Source organism: Lampris incognitus, chromosome 2 (genome assembly GCF_029633865.1).
Source record: "Lampris incognitus isolate fLamInc1 chromosome 2, fLamInc1.hap2, whole genome shotgun sequence".
In the NCBI taxonomy this organism is placed as follows: Eukaryota; Metazoa; Chordata; class Actinopteri; order Lampriformes; family Lampridae; genus Lampris; species Lampris incognitus.
In genome coordinates, this window is record NC_079212.1 from 133,368,738 (window position 1) to 133,381,890 (window position 13,153).

General features: G+C 41.7%; 1 protein-coding gene across 2 annotated transcripts; it reads right to left on the bottom strand.

Annotated features, from left to right (window-relative positions):
* Nucleotides 1-767: 767 nt before the first annotated feature.
* LOC130107527 (golgin subfamily A member 7-like) lies at nt 768-10,876 on the bottom strand. Of its 2 annotated transcripts, none has more exons than XM_056274177.1 (6): nt 10,824-10,876; nt 10,229-10,351; nt 9,992-10,144; nt 9,777-9,878; nt 2,390-2,468; nt 768-2,083 (listed from the first exon to the last, which is right to left on the bottom strand). In XM_056274177.1, exons 1-5 carry the CDS (start codon nt 10,830-10,832, stop codon nt 2,421-2,423), a joined length of 435 nt encoding a protein of 144 aa, XP_056130152.1. In that variant the 5' UTR covers nt 10,833-10,876; the 3' UTR covers nt 768-2,083; nt 2,390-2,420. The 2 variants fall into 2 exon arrangements, with proteins under 2 accessions (XP_056130152.1, XP_056130151.1); XM_056274176.1 differs by having other exon boundaries at nt 770-2,083; nt 2,408-2,468.
* Nucleotides 10,877-13,153: the final 2,277 nt, after the last annotated feature.

Genomic DNA, 13,153 nt, shown 5'->3' on the forward strand with positions numbered 1-13,153 from the left:
TGCGTTACAGTAGTCAAGTCGAGAAAAGATAAAAGCGTGTACAACTTTTTGCAAATCAGCAATTGATAAAAATGACCTAATTTTGGAGATTAGCTTGAGTTGGAAAAAGCATGACTGAACAACATGTTTAATTTGATTGTCAAAACTGAAGTTAGCATCAAATATTACCCCAAGATTCCTAACAGCCTGTTTAAGATTACCTGACAGACTACCAAGATTAGTAGCAAACAGACTGATGGAATTTTCGGGACCGAACAGACTTATCATTAAATTTAAGAAAAATTTTGGACATCCAGGATTTAATGTCGGTGAGACAAGCTGTGAGATTTAATAGGGCGCTAGGATCAGTGGGTTTTAGTGGCATGTATAACTGAGTGTCGTCGGCATAAAAATGGTAGAGCACATGGTGATTTTGAATGACCTGGCCAAAGGGCAGCATGTACATAGAAAAGAGAAGGGGGCCAAGAACCGAGCCTTGAGGGACACCACAATTCAACTGTTATGCCTTTTGTCCGTCGTGAAAAAAGATAAATGGCGACTACAGACGTTTTACAACACCGCACAGCTAATCACATCACAGACAAGTGTGTATGTCTAGTGCAGGGGTGTCAAACTCCAGGCCTCGAGGGCCGCAGTGTCTGCAGGTATTTGTTGCAACCGTGCACTACACCACCTGATTTAACTAATTAGCTCACCTCCTGGATCAAGGAGGGAAAGGAACTAGTTTAATCAGGTGGTGTAGTGCATGGTTGCAACAAATACCTACAGACACTGCGGCCCTCAAGGCCTGGAGTTTGACACCCCTGGTCTAGTGCATCTAAGTGGATAACAGTTTGATGGCCAATAATAACACACGTAATTTTCCAATTTAGCTAGAAAATGCCAAACACTGGACTATTTAAAAGCCGATTAGAACCCCGATTTGGCCATGTCTGGTGTGCAGGATCGTGGGTTTGCACCTGCACCCAAGTTTGTGACTCTGCAGACTGGAGACTTGGAGAGGGGCGGGCTAACTGTTAATTTTTCTTTTAATTTAGCCAATCAGAGGCTTACAATAATCTGTCAGTCAAAAACGAATTACCCCGTCCCTGTGCAAATGGTTTAGCTCACGGCTTTTGGTGGGGCAAAAAAAAAAAAATCACCCAATTTTTACCACAGATACCAATGTTGCAGTTTTCCACTTTTCAGATTATCACAGTAAATGGGAAAACTAAAACCATGAGCCCTGACTCGCAATTCTGCATTTATTTGACAAGCAAGTGGTTGAGATTTTGAAATACTGGATCCAATGTTTTAATTTTCACTTATCAAATTGAGATCAATAATTTTTTAGGAAATTACAATTTATTTAGATAATAAGAAAGAACAATATATTTTACAAGATTGGGTCGGCTGTACAAAACAACTTTGAGAGCAGTCTTGACCCCTGTGGAACAGTGTTAAAGAATTTTGTGGTGTGTTGAGTTCGCTGAAAAGGTATAACACAGTAAGGAAGGACAATTTACAGGCGGTAATAGGTCATAATTATTACCGTTTTGTGACACACTTAGATCCTTCAAATCTAAAAAAAATAAAGTCCAGTACAGAGATAACATTTGTGTTTGTTTTAAAAATATGACACAGGTCACAAATAAGACATTTTCTCTGATGAAGTCCAAAAACATTGGTATTATGCAACCCTAACCATATCAATTGCATCATTGTTTACAAATGGTGCACACAATTCACTCAAGACCAATTTACTACACATTATTAATTATAACCTTTCTCCAAATTGTTTAACTTTCTTCTATGATCAAGACAAAACAAGCGGCAAAGTCAATCAGGGTTACCATGTTCAAAATGCGGTACAAAACACCATTGCACAATTAATAATGAAGGGTCTTGATCAACAAGTATGACGTTCATATTGTTTTTTAGGTATAAAAAAAGACATCAAAATACCTTTACAAACAGAGGTATGTGTATATTGCATTGAACCTTTAAATAAAAGGAAATGGATCAAAACAAAACTATATACATCCATCCAAATGAGGGGTACAGTTAATATGTGCTGGCAAACAAACAGTGTGTCTGGTTCAACCTGCATGGCAAAATAAGGAGAAAAAGATTAAAAGAATTTAAAGTTATTGCTCAATTTTCAAGTTTCTGCAATTAAAAGATTCACGATCTTCCTTTGACTAAATGGGATTGAGTAACAGTGGGAAAGAGAAAAAAACAAATTGATTGTAGCAGAGAGAATACTATAAATCTGTCAATTTGGTAATTTTGAAGTGAAAATTCTACTTCAGTATGAACAAACTTAAGAGTTCCATATCTTGGCAACAAATATTTAAGCACTTCAAAAATGCACAGCTGTTGCTAATTTTCGATTTTAAAATGCAATTACCTGAAGTTTATCACTGACCTTTCGAATTCTTTTATCTTCCTGAGCCAGTGCTTCTGTCTTGAAATATGGTGATCTCAACCTAAAGGACAGCAAGCTAAGGAAAACGGCCAAGTAAAAAAAAAAAACAGCTAGTGCATGCATCATTTGTGAAAATAAACGTTCTTTTCTTGATGTCTGTGACTGAACTGCACAAGCAATACATTTATCATCTAGGTTAGTGGTGCTCAACCATGTGCCATGGAGAGCCATTTATGGGTTTTCATTCCAACCCACCACATCAGCTGATTACACTACTTCGCACACATTCAACTCGAGAAGGGAGCACTTGTTAGTTAAACCTGCTGTAGTGTTGCACTGCAGTGAAAACCTGCAGTAATGTGGCTCTCCATGGTACATGATCAAGTACCACTGAAGAGACCTTAATCACAAAGTCTCCTAAAACATGCTGTTTGCACACAATGCTATACTATCCATAAGAATTCTGTCACAATATACTGACTTTCCCAGAACATTGTTGCAAACATTTGTAATTGTTATATCATTATTATTAACCCAGCCACTGAGGATGCACAAGCCAGTGCATTCTTAATGCCGGTCCCAAGCCCAGATAAATGGGGAGGGTTGCATCAGGAAGGGCATCCAGCGTAAAACCTTTGCCAAATAAAATATGCGGATCATAAATCAGATTTCCATACCCAATCGGTCGAGGCCCGGGTTACTAACGACCGCCACCGGTACTGTTGGCCAGCAGGGTGCCAGTGGAAACTATGGCACTGTTTGGCGAAGTAGAAGGAGAGGGGGAAGGTATGTCCAGAGGCAGTGGGAGAGGAGGAAGGGCAAGGGTGTGGAGGTGAGAGTTGGAACTTTGAACGTTGACACTATGAATGGTAAAGAGCATGCTGATATGATGGAGAGAAGGAAGGTAGATATATTGTGTGCAAGAGACCAGGTGGAAAGGGAACAAGTCCAGGAGCATCAGAGGTGGCTTCAAACTCTTCTACCAAGGTGTAGATGGGAGAAATGGGGTAGGGGTAATCCTAAAGGAAGAGTATGTCAAGAGTGTGCTGGAGGTGAAGAGAGTGTCAGACAGAGTGATGAGTATGAAGGTGGAAATCGAAGGTGTGATGATGAATGTTGTCAGCACATATGCCCTGCAAGTTGGGTGTGAGATGGAAGAGAAAGAATAATTCTGGTGTGAGTTGGATGAAGTGGTGGAGTGTACCCAAGGAGGAGAGAGTGGTGACTGGAGCGGACTTCAATGGACATGTTGGTGAAGGGAACAGAGGTGATGAGGAGGTGATGGGCAGGTATGGTGTGTCAAGCAGAGAAATGTGGAAGAACAGATGGTGGAGGATTTTGCAAAATGGATGGAAATGGCTGCGGTGAATACATATATTTCAAGAAGAGGGAGGAACACAGAGTGATGTATGATGGAGGAAAAGTGCACACAGGTGGACTATATCTTATGTAGGCGGCACAATCTAAAAGGGATTGGAGATGGCATGGTGGTGACAGGAGAACGTAGCTAGTCAGCATCGGATGGTGATCTGTAGGATGACTTTGGAGATCAAGAAGAGGAAGGGAGTGAAGGCAGAGCCAGGGCAAGGCAAGGCAAGACAAATTTATTTATATAGCACATTTCAGCAACAAGGCAATTCAAAGTGCTTTACATAAAACATAAAAGGCATTAAGAGAAGCAACAAAAGGCAATAAAAAGACATTTAAAAACAAATAAAAAGAGAGTAAAGGTTACAGTGCAGTTCAAGATGAAAGTCAAAAGCTTCAAGTTTTATTCAATAAAAGGCAGCAGGAAAGTATGCAGCCTAGATTTAAAAGAACAGAGTTGTAGCAGACCTGCAGTTTTCAGAGAGTTTATTCTAGATATGTGGTGCATAAAATCTGAAAGCTGCCTCTCCATGTTTAGTTTTGACTCTGAGGACAGAACGCAGACCTGTCCCAGACAATCTGGGTGGTCTGGATGGTTCAAAGTGTAGCAGTAGATCAGAAATGTATTTTGGCCCTAAACCATTCAGTGCTTTACAAACCAAGAGTAGTTTTAAAATCAATCCTTTGACAGACAGGGAGCCAATGTAGTGACCTCAGGACTGGAGTGATGTGAGCCACTCTTTTGATTTTAGTAAGGACACGAGCAGCAGTGTTCTGAATCAGCTGCAGCTGTTCGATTGAATTTTTAGAAAGACCCGCAAAGACACCATTACAGTAGTTGAGTCGACTAACGATAAATGCATGGACTAGTTTTTTCAAATCCTGCTGAGACATAAATCCTTTAATTCTTGATATATTTTTCAGGTGAGAGTAGGCAGAGTTTGTAATTGTCTTAATGTGGCTATCTAGGTCTGAGTCCATGACTATACCAAGATTTCTGGCTTGGGTCATGGTTTTTAACATTACTGATTGCAGCTGAGTGCTGACTTTTAGTCATTCTTCCTTGGCTCCAAAGACAATTACTTAATTTTTCTCTTTATTTAAGAAAATTCTGAGACATCCAATCATTGATTTGTTCAATAAACTTACTCAGTGCTTGTATGGGTTTATAGTCCCCTGGTGATATGGTTATTTAAATCTACATGTCATCTGCATAATTATGGTAACATATTTTGTTATTTTCCATAATCTGGACTAATGGGAGCATATAGATATTAAACAGAAGGGGCCCCAGAATGGAGCCTTGGGGAACTCCACAGGTCATTTTTGTACGCTCAGGTTTGTAATTACCTATAGACACAAAGTAGTCCCTGTCCTTTAAGTAGGATTCAAACCAGTTCAGTGCTGTACCAGAAAGTCCCATCCAGTTTTCTAATCAGTCCAGTAATATGTTGTAGTCAACTGTGTCAAATGCAGCAGTGAGATTCTGCCACTGTCTGTGTTTAAGTGGATGTCATTAAAGACTTTAAGGAGAGCAGTCTTGCTGTGTGCTATGGTGTGGTCAAAATCCTGACTGGAAGACATCGAAACTGTTGTTCAGTGCCAAAAGCTTGTTGAGCTGCTGGAAAACAGCTTTTTCAATTATTTTACTCAGAAATGTGAAGTTTGATATGGGCCTATAATTGTTCATAAGTGTCTAGATTATTCTTTTTTAAGAGTGACTTGATGACTACAGTTTTCAGGGCCTGTGGGAAGAGACCTGAGAGAAGAGATGAGTTGACGATTTGTAGAAGATCTGAGGACATGCAATTAGAAACATTTTTGAAAAAGCCTGTAGACAGGATATCAAGGCAATAAGAGGATTTCAGATGTTGTATCATGTCCCCCAAGTTTTTATGGTTGATGAGATCAAACTGTGACATGGTATTTGAATTGATTTTAGGTGGACGTAGGGACAACATGTGCCCTGTGCCTAGTATGGAGGCACTGGCTGCCTGTCTAATTTTCTGAATTTTGACATTAAAGAAGGAGGCAAATTCATTGCCGGCCCTGGTAGATAGAAATTCAGAGGCAACTGCCACTGGAGGGTTTGTTAGCCTATCGATAGTAGAAAACAAAGCACATACATTATTATTGTTTTTGTCGATGATGTCAGAAAAGTAAGACCACCTTGCATTTCTCAGTTCCAAATTTTACATGTGCAGTCTCTCTTTATAGATTTCATAATGAACAGTAAGATTTGTTTTTTGACACCAGCTTTACAACACTCTTTTTTCTATTCTGACCAGCGTGGCACATCTCCATGGAGAGCTTTTCCAACCAGAGACCACCTTCACCTTAGCAGGTGCAATAGCATCAATAACATCTGTAATTTTAGAATTAAATTTATCTACAAGCTCGTCGACTGAGACCAGAGAGAGAGAGCAGGTGTGGAAGAGAAAGCCTGAATAAATATTTCACTGGTATTTTCAGTGATATGCCATTTTGTGATTACCTCAGTTTGAGCAGTTGTGCACACAGAGATAGTACTCTCAAAGAAAACACAGGAATGATCAGAGAGAGTGACATCAGTCACTACAACCTTAGCAATGTTCAGACTCTTGGAGATAATTAAGTCCAGAGTGTATCTCTTGTTGTGAGGGCTGCGTCAAATGCTGAGTCAGTCCATAGTTATCAAGAACACAACACAGTTCTCTAGTTCCTCTGTCCTGGGGGTTGTCAGCATGGATGATTAAATCACCAGCAATAACTACGCTGTCAAATTTAATACAGATTATAGACAGCAGCTCAGTTAAGTCATCAAAAAAGTTTAGATTGTATTGAAGTGACCTATGGATATTTAAAAATATAATTTAAGAAAGGAATTCAACTGAAGGGCCACATATCCAAAAGAAGTAAAATTTCCATAAGGTATCTTTTTGCACTGGAGCAAATCATTAAAGAAAAATGGCAACTCCACCTCCTTTCTTATACTCTCTGGTTTCGCTCACAAAACTGAAATTGGCAGTTGACTCAATAGGAACAGTTGCGCTGTTGTCTTGGTCTAACCAAGTTTCAGTTTAAAACATAAAATTGAGATTGTGCTTGCTGATAAAATCGTTGATTAAAAATATTTTTCCTGCCAAAGACCTGATGTTTAGTAATGCTAAATTTAATGTGTTAAAAGTAAAAGCCAAGGATCAAATGGTGGAAGTTGAAGAAGGAAGAAGGAAGACTGTTGTGTGGGAGTTCAGGGAGAAGTTAAGACAGGCACTGGGTGGTAGTGAAGAGTTGCCGGATGGCCGGGCAACCACTGCAGAAATAGTGAGGAAGACAGCTAGGAAGGTACTTGGTGTGTCATCAGGACAGAGGAACAAAGACAAGGAGACTTGGGGGTGGGACGAGGAAGTACAGCAATGTACACAGAGAAAGAGGTTGACAAAGAAGAAGGGGGATAGTGAGAGAGATGGAAAAAAGTAGACAGGAGTACAAGGAGATGCAGCGTAAAGCGAACAGAGAAGTGGCAAAGGCATATGGTGAGTTGTATTAGAGGTTGCACACTAAGGAAGGAGAAAAGGACTTGTACCAGTTGGCTAGACAGAGGGACCTAGCTGGGAAGGATGTGCAGCAGGTTAGGGCAATGAAGGACAGAGATGGAAATGTGCAGATAAGCGTGGAGAGTGTGTTGAGAAGGTGGAAGGAGTACTTTGAGGGGCTGATGAATGAAGAAAATGAGATCGAAAGAGAAGGTTGGATGATGTGGGTATAGTGAATCAGGAAGTGTGGTGAATTAGCAAGGAGGAAGTGAGGGCAGCTATGAAGAGAAGGAAGAGTGGAAAGGCGGTTGGTCCACATGACATACCTGTGGAGGCATGGAGGTGTTTAGGGGAGATGGTAGTGGAGTTTTTTTACAAGATTGTTTAACACAATCTTGGAAAGTAAGAGGACGCTTGAGAGGTGGAGAAGAAGCATACTGGTACCAATTTTAAAGAATAAGGTTGATGTGCAGAGCTGTAGCAACTACAGAGACAGCGATATATAAAGTTGATCAGCCACAGCATGACGATATGGGAATGAGTAGTGGAAGTTAGGTTAAGAGAAGAGGTGACGATTAGTGAGCAGCAGTATGGTTTCATGCCACAAAGGAGCACTACAGATGCAATGTTTGCTTTGAGAATATTTATGGAGAATTATAAAAAAAAGGTCAGGAGTTACATTGTGTCTTTGTGGATTTAAAGAAAACATATGACAGGGTGCTGAGAGAGGAGGGGTGGTATTGTATGAGTAAGTCGGGAGTGGCAGAGAAGTATGAGGGCAGTGTAACAGTGGTGAGGTGTGCGGTTGGAATGACGGATGGTTTCAAGGTGGAGGTGGAATTACATCAAGAAAGGGCTCTGAGCCCTTTCTTGTTTGCGACGGTGATGGACAGGTTGACGGATGAGATCAGGCAGGAGTCTCTGTGGACTATGATGTTTGTGGATGATACTCATCTGTAGCAAGAGCAGGGTGCAGGTTGAGGAGAGCCTGGAAAGGTAGAAGTATGCACTGGAGAGCAGAGAAATGAAAGTCAGTAGGAGCAAGATGGAGTACATATTTTTGAATGAGACAAGAGGGCAGCGGAATGGTGAGAATGCAAGAAGTAGAGGTGACGAAGGTGTATGAGTTTAAATACTTGGGGTCAACTGTTCAAAGTAACAGAAAGTGCGGAAGAGAGGTGAAGAAGAGAGTGCAGGCAGGGTGGAGTGGGTGGAGAAGAGTATCAAGAGTGATTTGCGACAGAAGGGTACTAGCAAGAGTGAAAGGGAAGGTTTACAAGATGGTAGTGAGACCAGCTATGCTTTATGGTTTGGAGATAGTGGCACTGACAAAAAGACAGGAGGCAGAGCTGGAGGTGGCAGGGTTGAAGACATTAAGATTTTTATTTGGGAGAGATGAAGAAGGACAGGGTTAGGAATGAGTATATTAGAGGGACAGCTCAGGTTGAACGGTTTGGAGACAAAGCAAGCGAGGCAAGATTGAGATGGTTTGGACATGTACGGAGGAGAGATGCTGGGTATATTGGGAGAAGGTTGCTGAATATGAAGGTGCCAGGGGAAAGGAAAAGAGGAAGGCTAAAGAGGAGGCTTATGGATGTGGTGAGGGAGAACATGCAGGTGGCTGGCGTGACAGAGGAAGATGCAGAAGACAGGAAGAGATGGAAACGGATGATTCGCTGTGGTAACCCCTAACAGGAGCAGCCAAAATTAGTAGTAGTTATATTATTGTTCTTAGTAATTACTAATTGTAGTTATTAAGTTCTCTACACCATTTGTATTTTCATAATCTCTAAAACATTACTAAGTAATCACTTAAGACTTAGGTAACTCCACTCAGTCAGCACAATGACTTGACTTGACATAACATTACACTGCTAGGTGGGGAAAAAGAAACTGTTCACAGCAAGAGGCTTTTACATAACTTTCTTTAAAGGGAAGTTTCACCAATGTTATTGTGTATGTGCTATCAGTATTGTTGAGTAATGTTGTTGATTGAAGCAATAAAGTCCTCACTGTATTGACAGACAAATTGGTATTCTCCTGCTCACAGAGTCTTTCCCACATCACCTACAAGTACCAGAATGCATTGTGCTTCAAGCCTCTGTATCGTTGTCCATAAAATTCTCTGTGCTAGTGTTGTGGGATGTCATTTCCACCACCGTAAACATACCTTAGCTGAGAGAACAAGGATGTGTTTCTTGAGCAGCATGTTTAGAGTAGATTAGAGTATTAGAAACCCTGCTAGGCTGTAGTTTTTCCAGCCGCCAACTGATGTCATAAGTCATTTGGAAGCTGGAAAAAAAAACTCAGTTTCATTGCTGCCCCAGAGATACAGAATTGATCAGTAACAACTGAAGGTTTTTCCATGTGCTATCCCTGTAACAGATGGACAGAGAGGGTTTAAAATCAGTGAATTTTCCTTTTAACATCGCTCTTGGTTAGCACTTTTCATTATTATGTTTTCAACACAGCCAGGAGAAGGATACAACTCTGAGACCCCTCTCAATGGGGTCAGTCAGTAGCAATCCCCTGGGAGCATATGTCTTCTCATTCTGGTCCTTAATATAACGTGCAATCTTCTTTAATACCTTCACACAGAGAGATCAACACACAGCTATAAAAGAACTTATACAGATCCACCCACCCAGTCAATGGTCAAAAGGAATACATGCCTGTGAAAATAACAGTACAGCTCCATTACCTTCTCGTAGTGCGTCTCCATACACAGAAAAACAGTATAGGCAGTGAGACAAGCCAAGAACCCCTCCAGGTAAGACTTTGCCCCAAGTTTTTCTGCTTCAGCATACAGATTGTTCAGAGTTTGAATGGTCTCCTCAAACTGCTGCTTGTCAAGCTGAAATCACACAAAGAACACAATTGAGAGAAGAATGCAACCTTTAAAATTAAGTCAACAGCCGTGACATCCACGGAAACTTACCCTTGACTCAAGCTCGACAGGGAACTTACTCTGGAACTTACAAATGGTTCCTGAGCTGTAGTCCCTCTGCACAAACACCTTGGAGGATATAGCTGGCTGCTGGAGGTCCTGTAAGCTATGGGTCTGGAAGAAAAATTAACATATATCATCGACTGTAGCCATCTTAGGTTTTCTATGTCCAGGAGTTAGGGTATTTCGGTCATTAGCAGTGCCCACTTTGACGAGGTTTAAGGGTGTGGGATAGACGGTGCGTTGTTAGCTAGATGGCTATCATATTTCAAATACATCAATAACTGACAGGCACTTTTGCCATTCGTTGTAACCAACCCAGACCAAGGGAAAACCACCAGTTCTTTACGGCTGACGTTGTTAAAACAAAATGTAAACCAACGCCAACACGTACGATCAGCTAATATCGATGACTAATAACTCGTTAGCTCACATTATTGAACCATTGACGTGCGTCTAGTAATATGACGGCTTCAACACTCCGTTAACTTAAGTATTACATGTTATTAGTATTACATGTTATTCCGACAAATCATTCAAACGTAATTCCTGGGGAAAATAAAGTAAAATAATAAGAGTACCCAACCTCGGCCATAGTTGACGTTACCCCTGTAGCTGCTGTACCAGTGTCCGGCAGGCCCAAATACACTTCCGGAAACGTTTTTCAAAATAAAGCTTGATTAAAAAAAGGCACGCGTTTTTGTTCGACCAAACGTCATTTTGAAAATACAAAAATAATAGGTTAAGGGGGGTTCATTGTTAGACGTGGTAGTAGAATTGTTAGACATAAAATGTGTTTATTTCAGAAAATATGTCAACAGCCTGCATTCTCGATTCACGCGGGTGGGAAATAAACCTTTGTTTACACTGCGTTGAAGGCGGCTTGGCATTTCCCTACAGACTGGCACGGTGCTTTAAAAATAAAAAACCCAGCTGAAATCATTTTAAGTCGTGCCCCCAGCCCACTAGCAAAGTCCAGCAAAGAATAAGAAAATAAAAGCTTCTCTGGCATAATAACTTCAAGTTATGGTTCTGTTATTAACAATTATTCAAAGATCCCAGCTTGTGTCGTATCGGGTTAACATGCACGTGAAAAAGAAGATAAAGAAAATAAATGTATTTTCTTTGTCAATGTGGTCCAAAGAAATTGGGCACTTTGGCTTATTGAAAATAAATTCACCCAGTGTCCTGTTTCTTCTCCGGTGAATTTTCAGTCACTGACGCGCTGTTTTCGTCAGGTTACGGCTCCACATTCAATCTAAATGTTTCTTGTTGTCAGTAGTATACAGTAACATACAACGGCGAGTCTGGGGGACAACGCACCCACAGGAACTGCCTCGGCCGGGAAGCGAACCCGTGTCGCCCAGCACCGCAGGAGACATCGCTAACCGCTCGACTAAAGAGTCAGGCCCGCAAGGTCAGCGGCCAGCGTGTCTACTTATCCATGCACGTTACAATACAGAGCCAGTCAGAAAGTTTTTCCTAAATTTACATGAACCTTCTTTTTTTCTTTCTAAATTGGGACGCGCAATAAATACTTAACGTGGAAATCGGGACTAGGCCAGGCTGAAACACGAGGTCTGCTGGAAAACCCTTCCCACGAGAGCATAAAGCAGTTAGGGAAGTACCTGCCTGAATACGGGACGTGGATTTGTGTTCCTGGTGCAGTTAAGTCTTACAGGATCAAATCTAACCATCGTCTGACGTTATTCCATGAGTATAAATTAAACCAACGCGCTTTACAACGGGCAACTTCTCTCGCGTACGCTTCCACAAAATCCCAATCGTCTTTTACTGGTGTAAACTACTAATAAGACACGTTAGCCCCTTGCTATCGAGTCTGACACTTTAGCCGAGCGGTTAGTGATGTCGCCTTGTGGTGCAGTATACCTCGTATCGAATCCCGCACCGGACAAGAAAATAACCGGCTACAAGGGTAATATGCTCACATTTGATTCATGTGGTGAGGGAAGACATGCAGGTGGCTGGTGTGACAGAGCAAGATGCAGAAGACATCCATCCATTCATTATCCAAACCGCTTATCCTGCTCTCGGGGTCGCGGAATTCTGGAGCCTATCCCAGCAGTCGTTGGGCGGCAGGCGGGGATGAAATGGAAACGGATGATCCGCTGTGGCGACCCCTAACGGGAGCAGCCGAAAGTAGTAATAGTAGTAGGGGCGCTTATATTAATATCGCTCCAGTCATCGCGCGTCGCTCAGCGAGGGGATGCTGCGCCATTACGTGGCTTACCGGGACTCTGGGCTGGTTGAATCAGTTCATCTCGATACGTTTATTGACAGATACGTTTCATCACTCAACTAAGTGACAACCGTCATTGGTTTTCTTACCTGGATCATGGAGCATGCATCAAGGCAACTGCTGCAAGAGTTGGCATATGCATATTCATCATTTAACCTGCGCGAATGCTTTGCGCAAAACACGTCCAACAAGCCATTCAATCTTTAGTATGACGCGCAACTCTTCCTCACTTCAATCATTGCGCAAGATGGATGACTAGTTAGTCCTCGTCGCTGCGACGGACGATTAACAATCTTAGTGGCAAACAGTCGTATTTGCAAGCTCTTGCTCGCAGTTCACATAATTTAGTTTTGTGACTCTCACCAATACTCACCGTCTTTGTATTCGACCCCATTTTTCGTATGGTCAGCAACCAAATCCAACGTCCCAGTCTCACTGGCATCATATAGCATCGTTCCGCACTACCTGGCACCTTAAGTGGTCGACCTTGCTGCCGGGTTTCCGGGCAGGGAACAGCACCACTACTGCTGCTACCAGTTTAAGGAAAAGCACCACTAATACGGTGAATTCAACTCCCTCCTTCCATCACACAACACTCCCATCTCAATAATCAATAGATGGCCCTAGGTATGATTATTTGTAGCATAACTTTTCAG